The sequence below is a fragment of the Nelusetta ayraudi genome, unplaced genomic scaffold, assembly GCF_046127955.1.
Source record: "Nelusetta ayraudi isolate G7.1 ecotype Tasmania unplaced genomic scaffold, CSIRO-AGI_Nayr_v1 ptg000127l, whole genome shotgun sequence".
NCBI lineage: Eukaryota > Metazoa > Chordata > Actinopteri > Tetraodontiformes > Monacanthidae > Nelusetta > Nelusetta ayraudi.
The window spans coordinates 921,539-945,472 of record NW_027466177.1 but is presented as its reverse complement, the minus strand read 5'-3'; the positions used below and the strand labels follow the sequence as shown (position 1 = coordinate 945,472).

Sequence of the window (23,934 nt, the reverse complement as noted above, 5' to 3'; positions counted from 1 at the left end):
GGACGAAGAGAATGATTAAAGGTTTTGGGGATTATTTATCGTGTGCTGACCAGACGTGCCGAGGAGTTAGTTACTCGTCGGCCATCAAAAACATTTATGAGCGCGCTTTCGGCGGCGCGCTGCAAACAAGGGCTCGTAAATCTACCGACGCATCCTCCACCCCGCCGGGAGGCCGCCCCCCTCCCCATCCCCCAACCCTGGTGTCTGTCTCTGTGTCCTCTCATCTCTCATTTTCCTGTTGCTCCCCATCAGGCGGGTACGAGCCCCATGCGCTCATAAATCGGTGCCGTCAATTCTGGATTCATCAGCGGTGACAGGATTTTATTCTTCTTCTTCTTTTTTTTTTGTTCACCCACCGTCCTCCTGTGTGATGCGCCGTTGCCTCTTGAACATTAAAATGAGCGTCCTTGGTTAGGTAAGTCTGGAGAGAAAAGCTGGATAAGCTAAATAAACACTCAGAATGTCTCACTTTTCAGGATGATCCTGGACTCCAGCATCCAGACTTTATTTAGTTCTCAAATAAACTGTTTTGGGAAAAAAAAAAAATGTGACTCTGTGTTCGAGTCCCTCATCTCCTCTCATCTGCGGGTGTTCCAGCAGAAAATCTGCGCTCTCTCCACAAGGTGGTGTCATGCTCATTAGCTAAAATGCTGCGGCTTATTTTCACAGCTCGCCTGACTCTTGTGCTCTGACTCGGGTGTGGGTGGGGATTGCACCTCGACTAAACCAGAGAGCCGAGACACCGGGCAACAGGACGATGGCTGTGAACAAAGCGAGAGAAAGTCAAGAAAAGTCTGACTTTTTAAACACGAAGAGAGGATCGGTGGAGCCAGACGGAACTGCGCTCATTATCGCTGGCTGGGAAACTGTAGGCCGAAGAAACATGCCGCCCTGAACCGTCGGCGGACCCTTGAAGTAATTGTTGCAACAGAGTGGAGACAGTTCATTACCGGCCAGGAAGTCACACACCAACCTCTGAGCAGAAACACCCGAGGAGTGAGAGCTCATCTCCGCGTCTGTTCAGCCTTGAAAACCTCACAGAAGCAATTCTGGGCTTTTATTTTGTTCTCATCCCTTAAATGGCCATTTTGTGCCAACCCCACCTTCCCCCATCGCACAGTAACACAACCTCTGCGTGTGCAGGTTAGACGGATGTGTCACTTGCCGGGGCTCCGCCAACAGTATTTATAAAGGCGTGCTGCTCAGTATTGATCATCCATAAAGTTGAGAAACAACAAATGGCTCCGAGGTCAGCGAGCGACAAGCTACACTGTGGTTAAACCCTCGGCCCTCCGTCATGACCTTCGAACACAAACAAGCACCTTCACTGCTGCTTCAACCTTCAATGTTGAAAATTGCTCTAAACAGTCCTTGCTAGATAGTCTGTAAGGGGGAAAGTCGTCGCAAATTTGCAAGTCGTGGGTTGATTGCAAAACATTGCACCATGAATAGCCAAGAAACTACGAAAATATTGCCTTAATACGGTAAAAAAAAAAAAACAAAAAAAAAAACATGCAAATAATCACAGTGAAGTCACAAAAGGCATGGGTACACACTTGTCCCAGGTTAGTGGCAACACATCGAGCCAGGTTTTTCATTCTGGTTCAGTCACCTTTTAAATAAGTCACAAGTGAAAAAAATTTAAAAAATGAAAGCATAATTTTTCACAAAACCTTTGCGAGATATAATAAAAGTAGCTGGTATGAAAAAAGAATTCTGGAAATGGCTCCAACTTGGGAATTTTAGCATTCATAAACTCAAAAGTAATACAGACACACCCATGGTGACTGTGATAAACGAGCAAGAAATCAGTTCTGGTTCAGCATATTTCCTCACGCAAAATGTGCCAACAGTTAACTGAACAGACAACATCGTACAAATTACACTATAAGACTGCAATGGTTCATAACTGAATGGTGCAAACTGCAGCGGTGCAATTTTGAGTAATTCCTTGACGTACTGACTGAGTGTTCAACTCGCAACAAAACAATCACGGAGCGACGTGATTGCCTTTACAAATCTGTAATCGCTGGGAGTTTAAAAAGCCCTCCACCACTCTAACGACTTTAATTGCGGCGGCCCGCTTGATGGCAGCGCACTTCAGTTCCACACTTAAACATCGCTCGGCTGCAACTGATTGTTTAGGAATCAAACCTTTATTTTTCTGTCTGGTGTTAGCGATACGGCGCGAAAGCATTGACAGGCAGAAATATACTGTTAAAGGGCGATTAAAGGTGGGCTCAGGGGACGCGGTGGCCCAGGTATACAGGATGCAGCGCCGGAGATGCATGATGATTGATTTCTGCGAGGAGCAAGGTAAATCCTTCCCCCGTCGGCATGAGACACTATGGATTTATTGCCCGCTGTACGTGACCTGAGAGCTAGTTCGGTTGCATCGGTTAATAATGAGCCTTTGATTAAGTTTGTCGTAAAAAAAAAAATTGCCACACACACACACACACACAAGCAGAATTTATGGTTCCAGCAGGATTGGTTCAAAATCATATCAGATTAAAAGCTATTATTAAAAAATATTTTTCCATCCTATACTTGCCGCAGCTTCATAGGTATCACAATGAAACTAAAAAAAAGAATATGAATCTACAGCAAACAGCACATTCAGCACCTGTTTACAGCCTATTCAAAGGGGGTTTGAATGCATAAAACCACACCAGCTGAGGAAATTCCACATCCTGCAACTGAGTGCACATCTGACGCCTGACTGGAGGGCACCGACATAACCGAGAGAGCGCCCTCTCAAATATACCCATGATATATGCTGCTGTCTCCGGTCATGCAAGAACTGTAAGAAGTTATTTTGTGTAAAACCAGCAGCTAAAATATGTCCGTTGTTTTGTTTGGCTTTGGACATATGCAGCGCTCCCATAGTTACATGAGAGTATGGACAAACAAACTGAGCAGATGGTGCATCAGGGCCAGGAACAGAAATGACTGACTTTGGCCAGCCAAACAGCAGCAGCAGCAGCAGCAACAACAGTCTCAGCCCCTGTGGCTCATGATTGTATTTATTTTTTTTTTCTTTCCAATTTGACCTGTGTGAATCCACACGGATAATCGCGGGCATCAGGATCAAGGATTTAGACCTCGGGGGGTAGGGGCGGGTCCCTGCAATCATAATGCCCTCGGTAGTCTCAGGACAACCGGGCTGATCTCACCTCAGAGCAGCTGGGACCCAGGCGGTCTGAGACGCTGCGGAAGACAAGGCAAGGAGGGAGGCGTCACCCGTCTATCCGCCGCTGTCGGGAACGGCCGGATTTGCAGCCGTCACGTCCAATGGGGTTACAATGATAATAATCACGTGAAAGCTCGACGGGATGCAAGATTCACAGTTATAGGTGGACAACGTTTAGATCACTAGATCATGATATGCACGTTTTCTACCTATGTCAACTGGGCCGATAATGGGAGGAAAAAAAAATGGGATTGAAATAGTGACATAACACCCAAGTTTTGTTTCACTTTTAATCTAAGATGGAATATATGTAATCTAGCTTTGGCATCTGTTCATCCTGTCATCCCTAAAACTGAAGTTTTGGCTGCTTTAATCAAAAGAAAGTCCCTTGGACACTGCATCAATTTCCACAGGAACAAAAGCTCGAAATAATGAAACTGTAAATCCTGAGAGCCAAAAAGTACAAACAAACAAAAAAAAAAAACAGGAAGCTAAAGGTCACAAGAGTCCCTTAAACATATAATAAAACCAGAGTTAAAAGTTGCATATAACGCTTGAAAACAGGCTCACCTTTGGAATTGCATGATGCTTGCATCCTAGTTTTTGTGAGTCACCCCAGCGGTCTGACCTTGCTGGCCAGGGCATAAATAAAGCACTAAACCGAGCTCAGACATTATAAAACTTTTTGTTGAGTCATGTTTAATTAATGGAGAGGAAATTTCTTGGTGTTTGTATTATAAAAAAATAAACAAAAAACAGCCGTGCTACACTGTGTGTCTGTGTGTGTGTGTGTGTGTATGTGTGTGTCAAATAGGCCCCTGCCCAGTGCCAAAAAGTAGTTCAGTCCAGGAGTGCAGCACCACTCTTAGGAGTTAAGAGGTAATCACATTCATAATTAATGGGACAACAACGTGGTGCCACATGTTCTGCACCACACACACATACACACGCACACACACACACACACACACACACACACACACACACACACACACACACACCTACGGCCATCACTTAGGCTGTTAGACGCCTTTGATTGACAGCTCCGTGGTTGAAGCACTCTGCATACCGCTGTTCTCAGCCACTTCTGCACAGAGTACATTAACCCGGCGCCGTTGCCTCGCACTCGGCCCACAGCAAGAAACTTCAATAAAGCTCCTCTGCCCGCCAACGTGCTCGGGGAATAGTTTGACGACCCCCGCGCACCTTAAAAAACTAAAAGTTTACGGCAGCAGAGGGTTAGCCTGACGAGCCAGATGGAGCGTTGCCCCAAATATGCCGGTTTTATTGGACAAATTGATCTGGGAAAGAGCCCATAAAAAGTTTGATACTGAGGTCCTGTTAAAATAATAATAATAAAAAAAAGAAAAGCCTTCTTACACATTCAAGCTGACCAAACAGATTTCACCCGAAGGCTCGAGGCTTCCATTTAGTGCAGGAGGCAACGCTGGATGTGGCCTGATGTGGCCTGATGTGGTGTTATAGAACTCCTGACAAAGCCAGTTGGAAAAGTTTAGACTAAAAACAGAAAACTTTCACTACTGTTCTTTGTGCTTTTTAAAAATAAAAAAAACAAGACCAAGGCTATCCAACTCTGATACTGCTGTTGCTGCATCTGCTAATGTCATGGGCAGCAGCTTCCCCTTCTTCATGCAGCAGCTGCTTAATAATAATAATAATAAATACAAAGTTGATTCTATACCGGGACTGGCTGAAAATGAACTTGAACAATTTCAGATGCGAGTTCAAGTTCAAGAAGCTTTGCTATCCCCAAAAGGCAAATTTGTTTTACTGCCAGCAAAGAACTAGACAAAAAGACACCAGACAACAATAGACAAATGCTAAATACAAAATAAACAATCTGCAATGCAAGCAATCAGCCACCAGGGGCCTGAAGATCTGGTTTAAGAGGCCAATGGCTGCAGGCACCCAAGAGCTAATGTCCCCATTTGTCCTGCATCCGGGCAGTAGAATCTTCCAGAAGGGAGCAGATGGAATTCTTACATCAGGGGTTGACTGGGCTCAGCTAGGACAGACTCAGCTTTTTTTGAGGGACCTGACTTTGAACAGGACGGGAATCTCGTTCAGAGTGGATCTCGCGATCGCGCTGCCTCGCAACGTTCAGAAGATTCCAGTGAAAGGGGATTCATAACAGTCATGCGTTTAATTGGTGAAACGACTGGTTACCTAAAGGGTTGGAGAACTTTCATCGTCATTGAAAGACGTTTTGAAATCAGTGCGGTCGCTCAGTCCGGCCCTTCACAAAGCAAAACAAAGCCTCGCTCGTCCGATTATGCCACACAGCCGCTGCACGCAGCCAGAATCCGCCGAGCATCTTTATTTAAACCAGACACCGTGCAGCCGCGGCCGCAGCTGCCTCCGCCTCGGCGCATTAGAGTATTTGAGCGACACAAATTTCCCCCCCCCGTGCAAACACGCTCATATTGTTCCACAGGTAGTGCTTTGCTTGTTTGCCGAGCGCTGGCCGAATTCATCAAACGCCCGCGGATCAAAAGTCAGCTGGAGCAACACTCCCGCTCGCTCGTTGGCTACACTGGCTCCCCATGTGACGTGTGTTCTGTAAACAGTGCGCACCATACCGCGTCCCCATGGATAAAAGGCGAACAATAACCGGGCAAATATTAGCTCAGCGCTAATAGACGCCGCTAAATCTGAGCCGCGCGGCCCGAAGGATGCATACCCCGTGACGTTTATGATTAAGTTTTGCCCTCTATTGTGTGGCGGACCTGCAGAACTCCAGTCAGGACCAAAAAAAAAAAAAAAGGCACAGCACATTTCACTGTTACGCAAATATACACAAGTTTTAAAGAAACACTGTGCAATTTTATGAAGTCAGATGAGCTAACGGCCGGCAGGGGTGATTTACGCGCCGCGCGCTAACACAGTGGCCGCTGGCGGGAAATGTTTATTTCAAAATGCGTCGATTTCAAAACAAAAAGTCAGATTGATGGTTTCGCCAAAAGCGACGCCAACAACCTGTTTAACGCACAACCGATAGTGAGTGCAGCCATTTTTTTTTTTTTTAAATGTTTATCTGTTTTAATATGATGACATTTGACACACGGTGACGTCAAAGTCGATCTCGTGTACATTTCTCGTCGGAAGCCCTAATCCCCGTTTAATGATATACCCCCACTGATAATCTCCCACTCGGTAACGATTCCCAGAATTATGTTTCTTAATCCCCCCGTCTTCAACCAGCAGGTCTTAAAGGCTGCTTGTATGTCGAGTAGGGTCTCTCGCGTGCAGAGGGAAAAAAAGCACCGGCCTCATCCTAAACACCCCGATGGCATGGACGCCGTTTCCTTCTTTTTGCGCAGTTTGATAAATGGTCTGCTGGTCAGGCAGTGGCGGCGGTGCTGGTGGGTGCAGCAGGGGTGGTCGAATTTCTGCTGTTCCATTTTTTTTTTTTTCCCCTTCCTGAAATGTCAGGAAGCCTTTCCTCTCTAATAGGCTACACCACACCACAGCAAGGAACGTGACTTGGTTGCAAAAGCCGATTTTAGCCTGAGTGCGGCGCAGTGTGTTTTTTTTTTTTCGCGTTTTGCCTCTAATTGGCACGAAAAGTGCTACAATAATAAAAACTTCTCAGAGGTCGGCGGTGGCAGGATTAAAAATTGAACTTTTTGACTGATCTCGCTGCTTAATCCAATCCCGCGCATCCATTTATTTTGCCAGAAGCGCGCTAGCGAGGGGAGGTTTGGTATCATGTTTGCAGCCTAATGCATTACTTTCAGCCAAATTTAGTGTCACATTACAGCGCGCCACAGGGCTCTGCCTCCTTCCTTGTGAAAACACCACGAGAGTTATTTGGTCACCAAGGGCAGAGTCTTGCCTGCTAATAGCTCCCCCCCCTCCTCCCCCACTATTTAAAAGCCCCGTGCAGCAGCGAGGAGAGCATCTGCGTCCGCTCAGCTGGAAACCAACACCACACACACACAGTGAGTACATCAGGGCTGATACTTCTCGTGCTGTGGAACCCTCTTAATGTCCATTTCTTTAATACTTTGGTAAAAACCTAACTTTATTTCAGTTTGTTATGCTGCATAATTTAATCGCTCGGAATTAATGGAAATGTGTTTTGAGTGAGAAGTTGTCTTTTAGCTGGCTTTCGCATTCAACAAGTGTTTGCCGCAGCTGTGAACAAACTTATCTAGTTTGGTTCTTTTAGTGCTTGAAGTCGTTGTGTAAAGATTTGCATGGTCCAAATCTAATAACAGATCTAATAAAATCAAATAAATTAAAACCAAAAATAAAATTCTTTAATTACAACTTTGAAATAATGAATAATAAATCACATATTTTTACCTTTTAAACCCTGACCAGTTCTGTACAATCTAAACTAAACGTGTACAAAATGATAACAACACAAAAAATAATGTCCAACCTGTAGAGTTTCACTGCTGCTTTATATGTTTATACCAAATGTTCCAAATGTTTCTGTTGCTGAGACACATTAACCTAAAGAGTTATTTTGTCCTGATCAGATTTATCATTGGTAGTTTTGTCTTTTGTCTGGTGAGGTGCACCAAACTTTTCAAACTTTCCAAACTTGTATTTTTCTCTATTTTTGGTACAAAAAACAACAACTTGTAAAGCAAGCAAAACAACTACACTAAACTAAACTTTAATGTAATTAATAAAACTTATAATAAGCGTTACCTACTTTGTTTGGAAGAAGTGCTTTTTTTGGTTGCACAATTTTTTTTTCGCAGCAATTTTCAAAATGCATTTTTGACGAACTCTGCATTTATGTTAATTTATTTGTTAGTGTTCTTCACTATAAACTAAATTCAGTAAACGATCGTTACACGTGCAGCACTCTGTGGTTGCGAGCGTCCTCAGACAACATCGACCTGGTGAGGATGTCGCGCTTGAACGGTTCTGTATTTGCAACCTGTCTGCCGGCTGTTGGCAGGGAAAACGTCTTTGTCAGTGTCCATTAGCACACTTCCTGGACACTCGATTCCTGCAAATGCAAGAAGAAACAGGCTCAATTACAAAATAACGCCGGCTGATAATTATTCCCCGCTGGTGCTCGGAAATGAAACGAGAACGGGTCATTATCAAGTCTGCCGATTAAGACGACAACGAGACGGCTCCATTATCTGTTGTTTTTTTTCATCTGAAACCGCAGCCAAAGTAAAGCGACCACATTAACTTGACACGTGAATCCAAGACCATCAAGTGTGAGCTTGACCATGTGGGCGGCACTGAAATATTGATGCATCATAATGGAAACATTTTCTGCAGTGGCACTAAAAAAAGCCAGCAATCATCCAATTTCATCCCATCACACGTGTCCCTCGGGAAAAATGGCAGTGTTGCGAGAGAGAGAGAGAGAAAAAAAAAAAGCCATCCATCCAGCGTATCTGAGGAGGCGACCGTATGTTCGATGGAGAGGCTCCCATTAACTTTATGATTCTTTGCCTGCGCTTACCAATTGAGAAAAATCCATCGCTAATCAGAGAGCCGGTGGGAGCAGTGAATTAAATTGATCACCATGGTGAGCAGAGTTTAAATAGGTTAGAGGTAATTATCGATCTCGTATCTGGAGGCAGTCACTCATGGGGGGGTGGGGTGTCACGAGTCGGAGCCTCCATCACGCATAATGATTGCAGCCATTAGACCACACAACATAACTCACATCCTCACCGGCTAAACACAGCCAGTCAGCCAGTGTTAAGAAGAAGAAGAAGAAGAAGAAGAAGACATCAACAACCTGAACCTGCTGGGCCCTTTGTGATGTCACAAGGGGTCATGATGCCAGTCCCAGCAGTTTTCCGGAGATGGGTTTTGGATGAATCGGCTGCCCCACTGGAGTCCAGGATAGCGGGAGTAAAGATCAGAAAATATCTTTTAAAAACTCTGAGATTTAATGTAAAGGAGGCCACTGTAGCAGACATTTAAATCGTGTCTTTCAATCTCACTCAGTCAGAACCCTAGAAGAACCCACAGGGATGTGGTGAATAATAGTTTTTATTCTGCGTTTGATAAGTGAGCTTCGGCGTTGTTCAAACTCGAGTTCAACAGCGAGCTACAGCGGGGTAAACAGGGAGCAAAGTTACCGACTGTGCAAACACAGAGTCGGGTGTTTCAGTCCGACCATGATTACAATTATGCATTCCAGTAAAATATTGTGTTGTGCGCCCGTTGGAGCCATAGCAGAATGCAGTTACACGGCCGGATAGTATTGTCTCGGCAGAGTGACAAATAGTCTTTGTCAATACTGGTAAACCAAGGCATTATAGTAAAACCTAGACAGGTTCATAGACTGAGCTCAGCTCAGCTCAGCTAATTGATGGGAGTGTTATTCTGCTGTGCAAGGCATCACCTCGTTTTATGTGAAATCCACCTTGGATTCCATCTGACATACCTTGCTCTAGAAGGGGCATCCCACTTCTGTTTTGTTTTTGTTTTTTAAAGCACCAATGGGCAGCCGGAGGTAATGGGACTGGGCCGAACAACCTCAGCCAAAAACATTTCTTCTCTGGGTTGCCTCTGGGACCCGGCTTAAGCAGGCTGCCCCCCGGCTGCGGAGAGGATAATTACTCTCTCCATCAGATGGGGCTTTAACCTCGAAGACGCTCTGCACTTCTGAACGCCCCTCGGGGTGAAAAAAAAAAAAAAAAAGAAACAAAAGAAAAAAAAGGCAAAGTCATCTTTACCCACATTGTCCCCCGTGGCGAGGGGAGCCTGCTGGCTTGAGGCGCTATCTGCACTCTCAGCCACAACACTCCCCCCCGCCCCAAGGCCTCTTTTCTTCGATCAGGAGCGATGGTGGATTTCTTCTCTGTTTTACTTGCTTCGGACGCGGATAAGCCGGTCGCGTGCTCGCAAGATACTGTATGAGAGCCCGCGAGCGGAAAAGGCTTGCGTGCCATGCAGGGCTTCCAATTAAAAAACTGAATCTAACAAGGCCACTCATTACGTAAGAGTGCACTGGAGGCACGTTTGGCCTTTTAAACACAACTAAACCGGCGTAGCAGCCACCATCTGTGGCCCATACGTGCCTTGTGTCTTTATGCCTTGCTTATGTCCATCCCACAGTTTATGTCCAGTGTCGGTCTGAGTGATGAACTTCGGCAGAGAGGTGGCCCGGCAGACCAGCTGTTACACGTACGTTATCGAGGATGAGGAGCCGGCGATGGCGTCCAAGAACGTCTTCGAGGTGAGGCTTTTTTTTAAAGATGCATCATTAATCCCCAAGCTGTGCAACTTTAAAGGAAGTTGTGCTGAATCAAGACATTTTCATTGGAAAAAAATAACTTTCTAATTGTCCAACATCCCCTCTTGAAAGCAATAAATCTCTTATTTCATGTCACAACAGCCCCAGTGTTGTGTAACACCACCCCGTGTGTCTCTTTGCTTGGTCCAGCTGGCCGAGAGGGGCGACCTGGTCCTCCTGGAGAACCTGGCCAAGAGGTGCCCAGAGGTCCTGAGCGAGAAAGATGAAAACGGAGCCAGTCCGCTCCATCACGCCGCCGCGGGGGGCTACACCACCCTCATCCAATTCATCACGGCTGTCGGGGACCCGGAGGGTAGGCGCGGCCCACAACATCCATCATAAATGTGGCCGTTTGCGAGACTTGCGCAAAGCAAAAAGACACAACCCCTGTGGTTTACACACACATTCACACACACTGCGGGGGTGCAGCTGCACGGAACTTACTTTGCTGACTTCAGGAATGTCTATCAGCTGATCCGGTGTGGATTTAACCCCCTTTTTTTTTTGGCCAGTGTTGAACAGCTGCGACGAGCAGGGGAACGTGCCCCTGCACTGGGCGGTGGAGAAGAACAGTGCGGAGAGCTGCAGGAGCCTCCTGGACCTGGGGGCCGACCCCAACGTCCTCAACAACGCCCTCATGTCCCCGCTGCACCTGGCCGTCAGCCTGGAGCACAACCACCTGGTGGAGGTGAGGAGGCATTGGCGCGTCGTTTTTTTTGGTTTGTTTTTTTTTCCTGCCCTCCTGCCTCCTCCGCCGCCCGTCAATGACAAGTTCATTACCGAGGCACCTGATTTATTGAGGCGCTTAAACGAACCTGCCGTTTAATATCTTGAGGAGTGTAAAGGAGGTCCGTGAGCAAAATGAGCAAACGTGGGAGTCGCCAGCGACATTTTCTTTGCGCCGGCGAGTGGCACGGGGGGCGTTTTTTTTATCTTTCAAATGAGAGTGAGTTTACGGCACTTTTATCTGCGGGCACGGTCATAAACGATGATGCCGCGAGGTCACGCAGGAGGGAAGGAAATTATAATTGCATTTAGGCACTATATTAAGGATGATAAACAGAGGCATGAATAAAAAGGCTCCGATAAGGAACATAATTAGTATACAGTGTTTTCTCAACAGCTGTAAAGATGCCTTTCAAGGCGAAGTCACCCTTTCCATTTTTGCCAACTTAGTCTAAAATGTTATCATGAACTTACTTGGAACCCACCTGAAATTTAAAACAGCAACTCCAAAACTGATGCGACTGTAACCCGTGCAGATTCCCTCCCTGTAGGTCTCTGCGTTGTGTTGTGCGGAAATAAATCAGGAACTCTGGCTGAGGACTCCATCATTTTTTCTTTTTACTGTCGTGAACAGAAGAAGAAAAAAAAGGCAGCAACTTCAAGTGGTGTGTGAAGGAGAAGTAGTTCTCCCCGTTACTCAAATTAAAATAGTATTTAAAAGCAATAAGAGAATAATATAAACAAAAACACCACTTCAAAAATATATCAAAATATATAAAATAAATGTACCCTCATTTAACTGTTCCACATGGAAACTATAACCCCACATATTAAACTGTGAGCATAACACATACACCATTACTCATCTTCATACCTGTCGTGAACAAAAAATATAGCAGCAGCTTCAAGTGGTGTGGACTGGAGCAGGCTGTCGACACTCCTATTGAGGAATAAATAAATAAAAAAAATACGTCAAACAGAGCTCAGAGCACGAGTCTGCTCAGGGCTGATATGTTATGATATGATATGTTAGCGCAAGCTAACGCTAATTAGCGATTCCTGCGAAGATCGCCTACGAGTCTCATTTGGAACTCACGGTGGAATTAAAACATGGAGAACACTTCCAGCAACATCCCAACACAAACAGTGTTGGTCCCGTTAAGCAATAACCTCGTTTGTGGGCATTCTGCCAACTTTTAACACGAGCGAAACTTTCTCACATCTTACCGGCAGACACGTTCACTCAGTTCTGACCGGAACACGCACGTGTGGCAATCAAGTCAGCCCCTCCCCCTCAACACATATACACACACACACACACACACACACACACACACACACACACACACACACACGCACACTGAACTGAAAAAAAAAAGAAGAAAAGAAAAAAAAGACAGGCAGATGAGGTGTCTGAACAGTGACTGCATTAAAAATATATATATATATATTTATTATTATAAATATATTATAAATATATTATTATATTATTATTATTATATTTTTTTTTTTACAATTTTGGTGAAATTAAATAGAAACAAACATTAAACCGGTACACGACTCTTGCTGACCTGATTTTAAAATCATCCGGTAGCTTTTTCGGCCGACACACAGCAGCAACACCAAGGCTGGAGGAGATGACAGGAGCGCAGTATTGTCCTGTTCAATGTTTCTTTATATCCCACCTCTCCCCCCGCAGATGCTGCTCGCCCACGGTACCACCAAGGGCAACCTGCAGGGAGACCTGGGAAATACCCCCATGATGCTGGCCTGCTCCATTAACAACTGCACCGCCCTCAGAATGCTGGTGCGTCTGTCCAGCCGCGACGTTCAGCCCCGGCTAATGGCGAATTCAGCTGCAGCAGAGAAAGAATGTTCTCAGTTTGTCTTCCCTCTTCATCTACCTCCCCTTTTTTTTCTTCCTTTACCAAAGCTGAAGCAAGGCGCCAAGCTCTGCATACAGAACAGGCTGGGCCACTACCCCATCCACGCCGCAGCCTTTGCAGGTGCCCGGAAAGCGCTGGAGGTGATCCTGACCAGCGGTACGGCGAGAACCTCTCTTTCTTTTTCCTTTTCGCTGAATCAAACCAGAGAACGGCAGCAGAGTGAGTGAATAATTCAGACTCACGTCACAGGGAAAAAAAGCAACGTGCAAGCTTGTACTCAGGCCAGATGCCACAGGCTGACAGTGTGTTTATCCACTGTGGGAGGTCTGTTTGGTGAAGCGTGCGCCGTTGTCGGTGGGTTTAGTCGGAGCGCAGACTATTTAGGGGAAAAAAGAAAACTGCGATTGCATGCAAGGGATTTAAGGGGATATGCGAGTCCTCGTGCTGTTTGGGTTTTGCCGCAGACAGCCCCGGCTTGAATGTATGTGATGACTCATTCACTAAAACATGTCTGACGGGTGAGACTTTCCTGGAAATTTCAGAACAACCCTATAAATTGATGAACAAATAGGCACGTAAAAGCTTTTTTGGAAAAAGAAAATCTGTCTTCAAAGACGGGCCAAATACAAAAGCTAACAGGGATCTAGTCACCAAGAATGGCAATGAGAAAGCACAGATTTTACACAAACGCAAGAAGCTGTAGGTGCAGCTGTGCAAGCACGGCTGCATTTCTGCGCGATTGCACGCTCGGAACTGCTGTTTTCTTGTCAACGACAACCTCAAACTTCAAGTGAAACAAGTAAAGAGGTGAAGCAATCCACCTTTTTCAAACTTTTTCGACCCAAACTGTCTCACTGCTACAGGGGAGGAGCTGGGACACCCGAAGGAAAGACACATCAACTACCTGGACAAGTCCAAGAGCAGCCCGCTGCACCTGGCCGTGCGCGGCGGCAACGTGGAGGCCATCCGTTACTGCATCGCGAGCGGCGGCAAAGTCGACCAGCAGCAGGTCCCCCAATGTCCAACCAAACCTCAATTCATTTGTTCGCAGCAGCGGGAGGCTCCTTGTGCGTTCCTTTGTTAGAGCGTGCCAGCCTTAATGAGTCGGTTCTGCTGTGATGGATCTGCGTCTCCACGGCCAGCTACAGTTTTCTATGCTGATTTACATGCATACATGATAATTACATCCACTTGCACCAGCGCCTCCTGCCAGCCGGGCCCTGTTTATCTCATTATAGGCTTGTAGCTAAAGTTGCCCAGGGGGAAGTGAACAGTATGTCTACACATGTCAAGTGAGCAAATGGCCAATTTCTATCTATCTATCTATCTATCTATGTATCTATCTATCCATCCATCCATATATACTACCTGTCAAAAAAAAAAAATGTATGAGAAGGCGTGTCCAAACTTTTGACTGGTAGTGTATGTATAGAATTTGTTGAGGGAGACAGTAATCACGCTTGCAAAGTGACTATTACATATATGATGATTTTTTTGTCCTCATTTTTTATGGCAGAACGACAAGTCCACCCCGCTGCATTTGGCCTGCACCCAGGGCGCCCTGGAGGTGGTCAAGATGATGCTGTGCTCCTTTGATCACGTGGAGGACATCATCAACGTGACCGACGGAGCGTGTCAGACTCCTCTGCACAGGTGGTCAATCAGCGGCAGCATTGGGACGTCCCCTTGCTCTGACTTTTTGGGGTTTCAGAAAAATATGACGATGGGGTGTGATTGGAACGCCGCTTCTGCCGCTTCCCTGAGAATCGTCAGTAATTCTTAGCGCTTCACTGAATCGCAACCTTCCCATTACGAATCACCTCGGCTGCATTTATCAAGTTTGAAACCACGCAGCCAAACGAGCACTTTCCCCTGCCGTGGCTCCCTTTTATCTTCCGAGTTTCTTTAAAATCTCCCGATTGATGTATCGCTCGCCATTTCAGCGGCGCTGACCTTTGGAGGAACGAGGAGATCGCCGGAGTCCCCCGGTGGATAAAGACTTCTTATTAGTCGTATCTCGCCGTCCAATTTATCTCAGCAGACTCTCCTTTTGACGTGGAGACCTCAGCCGCCCTGCCTTGCTTTGGGTTCGCGAGGCGAAAGAGGGCGGGGCGCGCTCCATCCCTCAAGCTAACGCTGTCAAAGTTGCAAGAGCAGCTTTTCATGTTCCAAGTTAAACAACCCACAGATGCTGCACTTTGGAGCGACCGCCGTAACCCAGTCTTGTTCAGCTTGAAAGCAAATCCCGCCTCGTATTGTAAACAGCGGAGCAAATGAACAGAGACATAAAAATCGGCAGAACAATTAACTCTTAATTAGGGTCAATAATAAAATAATGACAGCGCAAGCCGATCTAATTAGGCCACCGCCATAAAGATACGCAGCTTCCTTCCTCCATTTTTACAGAAATGCAACGTCTGGTGACCTCGGTGGAAGACCGCGAGACCAGACCGCAAAGTCCAAATCCTTTCATCACTTAAAACGTTTAAAAGTCCTCAGGTTTTGTTTTCACCGCTTTGATGCAACCAACAGCATTTCTCCCCCATGAAATCGTACATCTTGTTGACTTTTTGCTCAACAAGACGGGAGTCAAATCCGTCGCGTCACGCTGAGACCACACTGAAAGCGGCCGGATTAACAGCAATTGTGTTTGCTTTTCCAGGTCTACAATATTTGACCATGTGGAGCTGGCAGAGTATCTCATTTCAATGGTAAATAAGACACAAGCTTGCGCACGCACGCACACACACACACACACACACACACACACACACACACACACACTGCAGGCAACAATTGCGCCCTTAAAAGCAGCGTGTGCGTGGTTAATTATTCCTTTGTCTTTTCTGCACTGGCCTCACACTGACGTGGGCTAATTCACAAAGCAGAGCCTGATATGAGCACACGCTACACGTGAGGACAATCAGCGTCTGTCATACGCCTTTTCATTTTCCTTTAAAGATGCACTCCTGAGGACTCATTTAATCACACAACGCCAGGCATGAACAATGCTAATCTCATGTAATTGTCGGCTGGTTCAATCAGTCCGCGTGACAATAGCGTTGAACAAACAGGCAAAATTGATATCAATGGCCTTAATTTCCCCCCACGTGACCCTGTTTGTTTGCAAAAGGCAAATACGTCTTTATATTAACATCATTATCTCATCAGGGCGCAGACCTTAATTGCATCGACTGCAAGGGAAACTCTCCTCTGCTGCTGGCCACCAGCTGCAGCGCGTGGCGGACCGTGACTCTGCTGCTCTCCAAAGGTGACCGTTTTTCCACGTGATCTCGCAGGACGGCAAAGTAAACGCCGCAGGTGCACTCACGCTCGCAGCCGTGTTTCTGTCATCCAGGGGCAAACGTGAGCGAGAAAGACCGATGCGGCTGCAACTTCCTTCACCTGGCCATCCTGCAGCCCAAGGGTCTGAAAAACCTCTCGGAGGAAGTCCTGCAGGTAGCTGCCAATCGACACTCCCTGAGACCACAGCCTGTGAACTTTATTACATACTTAAATGGCCCTTTAAGCATTGCATAGATTTTGCTAAATGACAACTTTCCAAATAGGCAAAGTTGGCCTCCACCTGCTTAGCAGCATCTCAAACGTAATCATGCGACATTGTCACCTATACCGTGTGGGCTTCATGCGACCTCATGCGACCTTTTGCGTTGTTTGTGTGTGTCCTTGGTGCGTCCAACCTTTTAGCACGACAGCGTTAAGGTCCTGCTGACCTGTGAGGACAGCGAGGGCTGCACCCCGCTCCACTACGCCTGCCGACTGGGCATCCACGACTCGGTGAAGAACATGCTGGGTCTCTCTGGGAAGGACAGCCTGGCGTGCAAGTCCAAGGACAAGAAGTCGGCGCTGCACTTTGCTGCCCAGTGAGTCCAACAGGTGTCCTCCCCCCCAAAATTGCTAGGAGGGTCTTTGTCGGGAGCTGCTCTGATTTTTGGTTCAACAAAGGAGCCACAGGAGGCGGCCTCGACTGTATTGTTCCTTTTGTCAAAAGCACTGAAAAAAGAACCCTGAGCAGAAGTCGACACACTCCGTGTCGACTTCTCCAATGCTCCGGTTATTGAGACATGTTTTACAAGACACAAGATGATCTGGCACTGAGGGAAGGGAAGGCAGGTGCTTCCACAGCTGACAGGAGGAGGAGATAATGAAACCCAGGTGGTGCACAGGAGGCAGGAAACAGGAAGGCAGCAAAGAGAAAGCTGGCAAAAAATAAAAATAAAAACAGGAAGTAACAGAGAAAAATGTCACTGTCCGACTTTGCAGGAATTTTTAGGCCTTTGATGGAAGTCATTCTAGAAAACATTTCAGTATAATAATATTTCTTTGATCCCTCTGCACTCTCCAGGAAGCAGACACATGGATCTTTCTTTTGATCCAACACACAGGTCTGAAAATCAGCCCCTTGTGATGTCACAAACTCACTGACACCTAAACCCAGTACCCAGTGAAGCTGTGGTGTCCTGAGATTTCTTTATGTGTCCTTCACATTAAGTCGAAGATTCTTCCACCTGTAAGCTATTTGCAGAAGGCTGCAAACAGAGGGCTAAAAATAAATAATATATATATATAAATAATATAAATAATAAATAAATTGGTATCATATGAATCTTCTCTTCTTCCTCCAAGACCCTTTTCTCTGTGCTTACACAAGCCGTGCGGTGACTAGCTCTTAAAAAAAAGCGCATTTAAAACCGTCACCTCGCCTGCACCACTTTGAATCCAGCCGGCCGGTCCTCTGCAACCCCGATGATTTATCGCCGTGACACACCTATTAAACGGCGACCCAACGGAAACACTACGAGAATAGAACTCAATTAGCGGGGGACGGCGGGAGAGGAACGCCACTAATAGCTCCGGCCGACGCTCAACAATCCCGCCATTGATTTTCCCGTCATGTACCCTGTATTTAATCGGGCTTAAAGGACAGTTGAAGGCCACAATATGATATCATACCTTAACTGCTGCAGACACACCGTAATGGTCTCTTTCCCAAGCGGTCCCACTGTGCCGAGGGGCTGCAGCCGCTGCCACTGCCAAGCGCTCGTATTCTTGCAGTTCTCCAAACCATTAGTCATCACCTTTTTTTAGACAAAATGAAAAAAAATCTAATATATCACGGGTTGAAGCCCTGCAGCAGGAATCCCAATTGCCTTTGAGCAAAATGATGGAATGCGCCCTGACTGCCCACAAGCCTCGAAAGACCCCTCTGCCTTCTTCCTCCACAGCTTCACGCTTCTACTTTGTGCTTTCATTGTTTTTTTGTTTTTTTAAAGGTACGGCCGCGTCAACACGTGCCACCGGCTGCTGGAGAGCATCACCGACTCCCGCCTGCTGAACGAGGGCGACGAGCAGGGCCTGACGCCGCTCCACCTGGCCTCCAGGGAGGGCCACACCAAGGTGGTGGAGCTGCTGCTTCGCAAGGGGGCGCTCTTCCACTGGTAAATCGAATTTACTCCCAGTCAGTTTGCAGAGATTCTTCTGTTCTCAAGGAACGCAGTGTCATTGAAGAGATGCCTGTGTATTGAAGTCTCCAAACGCCAAAAAAGAAATGAAAATAATGTTTATCTGTGGTTGGTGTTTCACGATGGAATTATGCCAATATTGAGTTTAAAAAATTGTAAAACATTTCTAGCTTTCAAGCAGATGATCTGTAAAGCAGTTAGGTCTGATGTAATTTTGTCTTCGTTTTCCACTTGTATTTATAAAAATGCTGAATGGTAGCTTGATCTGTCATCTGGCAGGCTTAAAACAAGCTTCTGCCTGTGCCTGTTCATACACCTTTTCTTTTACGATGAAATGCGTCACTTATTGTTTGTCTGAATGAATAAAACTCAAATATAAAAAAAAATGTGTTTCTGGCAGCGATTACCGAAACTGGACTTGCTTGCACCATGCCGCGTATTCGGGATACACGCAAACCATGGAGATCCTCCTATCCACCAACCCCAAGCTGCTGGATAAAACAGACGAGGACGGGGTACCGTGGAAATATTTTTCATCCGCTCGCTGGCTCGAAGCAGCTTGCACCAAAGTCTTTGTTACCTTGCCGAGTTAAACAAGAAGTCAACCCTGGACTGTCTTGTGTGCTCTACGTACACCAGAACACCGCGCTGCACATCGCCGCCAGGGAGGGACACATGGCCGCCGTGAAGCTGCTGCTGAACCGCGGGGCCGAGCTGGTGCTCAACAAGAGCGACACGTCCTTCCTGCACGAGGCGGTGCAGAGCGGACGCAAAGACGTGGTCAACGCTGTGATCGACAACGAAAAGTGAGGTTTTTTTTGTTTTTTTGTTTTTGCGAAGAACGTCATTGGACAGTTGGCCCATTCCGAGTGGGATATTTAGTAGCACCTAGTGGTGAGAAAGCATATTGCTAGCCTTTGTGTGTAAGGGCGTGATGCCCCATGACCCTGATGTCAGGACTATTTTTAGCTATCAAATGAGCAATGCCATAAATTTGTCTCCTGGTGCAATGTTTGATCCCACTTAACTCTCCCAGCTGTGTAAATATTCCCCCTAGGGGTCGCCACAGAGCCAATCAACTGCCTCCTGTGTCACTAATTCCACATCTTCTTTCACCACCATAAATCTCCTCTCTGGTCTTCCTCCTGCCGGGTCCAATCCCAGTATCCCTCTGCTGATATATTAACAGTCTCTCCTCTGGACATGTGACCTCTCTGGCTTTTATCTCCACAACAAGGAACATCATCGAATATTCTCTGACTGTCCCCATTATGAACTCTGTTTCTCCGTTTCTTAGCGTTTGATTCTGCCTTTTCCCCCCCAGAGCCGCCGTCTCTTAAACACGCAGCATCGCTCTGCTGCAGAGTGCCGCTGCGGCGCTGCGTTTAAATTCCACACCCGTCGTGGCACCTTTGTGATCCATCCCTCTCCGTCTCCCTTCAGATGCAGCGAAGCTCTGAAACTTTTCAAACCCGGCTCAAGCCAGCGAAGTCCCATCGTCGACATGATAGAGTTTCTTCCCGAGACCTACAAGGTTGAAATCATCTTATACGAAGGGCCTTCTGCTGAAGTTTGCTTGCACCCCTTGCAACCTTTTAAATGGGATTTCCGTCTTCCCTCAACAGCACCTTCTGGACAACTGCGTGAGGGAATCGGACAACGATCACAACTGTCCTGAGTACCACGTAAGTCCCTCTGACGCAGCATAGTCACACAACACTGCAGCAGTCTTCTCACAGGTTTTTGTACTTTTTTTTGTGTGTGTGTGTGTGTGTTGTGTAGATTGAATACAGCTTCATGTGGCTCCAAGCTCCCCTCAAAACTAGGCTACTTGACAAGAGCGTGAGGGCTCGGCCTCTGGCTGCACTCAACGTAAGCCCCTGTTTGTTTATCACCGCTGTGCATCGCTTCAGCCCGGCGCAATGCAAATATGAGGGATGCGCCGCAGCGATACAGTCGCGCACGTACAGCGGTAATGCGTCGTAGCACGACAATTTGAAAGTGGATCCAGTCTCTCCGGCTGATACTCCTCTGCTCTGTGTGCAGGCGATGGTCCACTACAACCGCATCGACCTGCTGAACCACCCCGTGTGCAAGAAGTACCTGGCGATGAAGTGGTGCAGGCTTTTATTCTGTATTTTTTACTTTGTTTTTTCCAAACTGCATCCCGGATAGAGTCCAGTTTCTCAGCCCACGCGCGTCACTGACCCACTGATCGGACTGATTCTGTTTCCCCCTCGGTTTCAATTGGCAGGGCGGCTTACGGGAGCAAGGCTCACTTGCTGAACATTGTCATGTACATGTTGGGCCTCCTGCCGCTGACTCACCTCATCGTGATGCTCAGACCCACCATGCAAAACAATGGCACCGACCACAATGTCACCATGATGAACACGTGTTTCACTGAGGTACTGGCATGTTTTTTGCCTCTTCTTGCTTGGGCTGCTTTACACTGAGACCAGTTTGAGACACGTAGAAGGTCCAGGTGTGGTTGGAGGAAGACTAAAGCCTTCGTATCTCTTTTCGTTTTGTAGCAAACTTTCAATGTGAGCCTCTGCATGGCGTTGGTATTTCTCATGAACATCTACGCCATCATCAAGGAAATAGTGCAGATATCGCAACAGGTAACATTCGTCCTTTTCCTGAACTCACAGCCAAAGTCAAATCACAAATAGTTGAAATGAGACAAAAGCTAAACCAATCATATCCTCTTTCACACTCAATGACATTTTGTGATTCTTTGCTCCTTCCCCTCTTGCACTTGAAGCGCTCCAGTTACTTCAAGGACTACTCCAACTGCTCTGACTGGGCGGCGGCTATCCTCTCCCTCCTGTTCGTCATTCCCCTCATGCTCAATGTGGAAAGTACCTTGCACTGGCAGGCGGGAGCGTTGGCAGGCCTGCATTGCTGGATGGGATTTCTTCTCTATCTACAAAGGTGCTCTCCACCGCGACTGAACCGCTGCGTTTGTGAAAAATTTACGCCGCGCTGGTGGGATGTTGACTGACCTAGTATTCCTATGCCTGTGTGTGTGTGTGTGTGTTTTGCAGATTTGAGGGTATCGGCATCTATGTTGTGATGTTTATTGAGATCTTGAAGACGCTGTTCCGGGTCGTGTTGCTCTTCTTCTACTTGATGTTTGCGTTCAGTCTGGCTTTCTACGCTCTGATGCTGAACCAGGTAGGTAGGGAGGGGTGGCGCTTATTATTGGTGTTGGAGTACCATTGTACGCTCTCAAACTAAAGGTTGTAAGTTAGCACAGGGCATTATCTAAGAATGTCACGGCACACTTAATTATACAGCAACATTTATAATAGAAAGAGAACAGTACATTCATCTATCTTTTTTAGTCAGGACTAGACAGATAAATCAAATCAATTGTGGAAACAAATTAAAGGTCACCAACTTAGAGCTTTTCTCTCGGAAGTTATTTTATCATTATTGGCATCAGGTTTTTAACAGCGACTGCTTTTCTTTCTCCTTCAGCGAGAGTTTGGAAGTTTGCCGCTGTCTGTGATGCAAACATTTGTGATGATGGTCGGTGAGCTGAACTACCAGAATAACTTCCTGGATGCCTTTTTGAAGCATGAGCTGCCTTTTAGCTTCCTGACTTATTTTATTTTGGTGCAATTTGTGCTGCTAATGCCCATCCTTCTGGTGAACCTGATGGTGAGTCCCACTTTTTCCACCACATAATAAGGCTATGTATATATTTTTTAATTGTGTCACTAATTATATGATGATGTGACTCTTGGTCTTGTTCTGGCGGATCTATAGATTGGTTTGGCTGTTGGAGACATTGCAGAGATCCAGAGAAATGCTTCTCTAAAAAGACTAGCCATGCAGGTAGGACCAGATTGCATTTCAAGTAATTTTTTAGTTTAGTAAAAGCCACACGTAAAATACACAGAAATAGATAGGAAGACATGTTTTACTATCTGGCAACTCTAAATTATAAATAAATGATGATGAATGCCGGTGTTTTTATATGAGAAGTCAAATTATTGACCTTATTGACTGAAAATGTGACCTGCTGACCTTAGATTGAACTTCACACTGCTTTGGAAGAGAAGCTGCCTTACTGGTTCGTGAAGCGAGTGGACAAGCGCTCGATCATCATCCATCCCAACCGCAAGTGCTCCAAAGTTAGTCCAATCCTGGCAGAACATCGCAAGAAGAACCTCGTGCTGGCCTTCGACCCGCTTCTCACCTTGTAACACGTGTTTTACGTGTTCGCTCTCCCCTACACTTGCAGAGCTTTCTCAGACAAATGGTGTTCGGTTTAGACGAGCGGGACGAAGTGTGGAGTCGCGTGCAGGCCAAGTCACAGAGGTGCACGCTGATGGAGACGGAGTTCAAGAAGCAGAAGTACAGGTGAGGAGCCGATGGTGCATGCCGGACTCACGTTCTAGGCCCGTAACAGAGTGCACCGTTATGTCTCAGCCTGCATGGTGCTGTGGTCTCTGATGCGTGAGCAGCTCCTAGTGGCGGCAGTTTTGCCATTACGAATGCAAGGGGGGGGGGGAGAAAAAAAAAACTGAAAGTGTGCCCTTTCCTCCTCCCACCCAACCCCCTTCTGAAGGATGAAGGAGATGTCCTGCCTGCTGGAGAAGCAGCACAACCTCCTGAAGCTCATCATGCAGAAGATGGAGATCTCCTCGGAGGCCGACGAGTACGACGGTCCCATCAACATCCGGGGCCGCATGTGGCCCACCCCGCAGAGCACCAAAGCCGGCTCGGTCCGCGTGTCCCGCTGGCTCCCGCTTGTGAAGGCCATCCAGTACAAGAAGAACTGACCTCATCATATATATATATTTATAGTCCACATTCTGTATCGAAATGTGTAAGCAGATACTGTCATAGTTACTCCTACTGAAGGTTACTTGCAGCACCTATTGTTGGCTCAACACATCTGGTAATAGTGTTGTTTCGTTAATATTGCCTTTTCACTCTTAGCTTTCAGGTATAGCCGATAATAACTATGACTTCTTTTGTGGCGTCATTGCACATTGATGTCCGTCGCACCGGCCGCTTCTGTTACGTGGCTCTTTGTGAACATTCACTGCGGCGAGTATGATTCATTAATAAACCCTTTCACCTCAAAAGATCGAGCTGATTATCTGGAGGTTCTGCTAAAATGCTTGTTTCGATCAATTTGCCAACCGAGACGCGCGGAAAGCCACTGGGGCTGCGTTGAATAAACTCTCGTCCTGTAGGAAAGCATAATAATAACATGTGTCTTCTTATTTAAACTTCAGCAACAACAACCTCAGCACCCGTGACAACGAATAGTCACAGATTTTTCAGTTGCTCAACAAAATAACCTAAAGGAATGTTTCTGGTGAAAGTTGTGCGGCAAGCGCCTTCACCTGTTTCTTCTCAATAAAGTTCTGCACA

At 46.5% G+C, this 23,934-nt stretch overlaps 1 protein-coding gene and 1 long non-coding RNA gene across 2 annotated transcripts; one reads left to right on the top strand and one right to left on the bottom strand.

The window, feature by feature from the left end:
- The first annotated feature begins 7,102 nt into the window (after positions 1-7,102).
- trpa1b (transient receptor potential cation channel, subfamily A, member 1b) lies at positions 7,103-23,769 on the top strand. Its single transcript, XM_076050465.1, has 28 exons — positions 7,103-7,155; positions 10,265-10,385; positions 10,593-10,755; positions 10,955-11,130; positions 12,868-12,975; positions 13,102-13,210; positions 13,918-14,063; positions 14,571-14,707; positions 15,717-15,765; positions 16,226-16,325; positions 16,413-16,513; positions 16,763-16,938; positions 18,349-18,513; positions 18,938-19,052; positions 19,177-19,343; positions 19,981-20,071; positions 20,163-20,222; positions 20,320-20,409; positions 20,584-20,654; positions 20,792-20,945; positions 21,072-21,161; positions 21,305-21,474; positions 21,588-21,717; positions 22,024-22,206; positions 22,315-22,383; positions 22,581-22,682; positions 22,793-22,911; positions 23,120-23,769. The coding sequence occupies exons 2-28, from the start codon at positions 10,290-10,292 to the stop codon at positions 23,331-23,333; spliced, it is 3,351 nt and encodes a 1,116-aa protein (XP_075906580.1). The 5' UTR covers positions 7,103-7,155; positions 10,265-10,289; the 3' UTR covers positions 23,334-23,769.
- LOC142904389 (uncharacterized) lies at positions 8,134-11,706 on the bottom strand. The gene is made up of 3 exons (XR_012929389.1): positions 11,654-11,706; positions 10,887-11,121; positions 8,134-8,183 (listed from the first exon to the last, which is right to left on the bottom strand). It is a non-coding gene; the product is annotated as an uncharacterized LOC142904389 (long non-coding RNA).
- Positions 23,770-23,934: the final 165 nt, after the last annotated feature.

Coding starts and splice junctions, on each gene's coding strand:
- trpa1b (XM_076050465.1), top strand. CDS start 10,290: ATGAACTTCGGCAGAGAGGTGGCCCGGCAGACCAGCTGTTACACGTAC. Junction 10,756..10,954: donor GGCTGTCGGGGACCCGGAGG/GTAGGCGCGGCC, acceptor TTTTTTGGCCAG/TGTTGAACAGCTGCGACGAG. Junction 22,384..22,580: donor TAAAAAGACTAGCCATGCAG/GTAGGACCAGAT, acceptor TGCTGACCTTAG/ATTGAACTTCACACTGCTTT.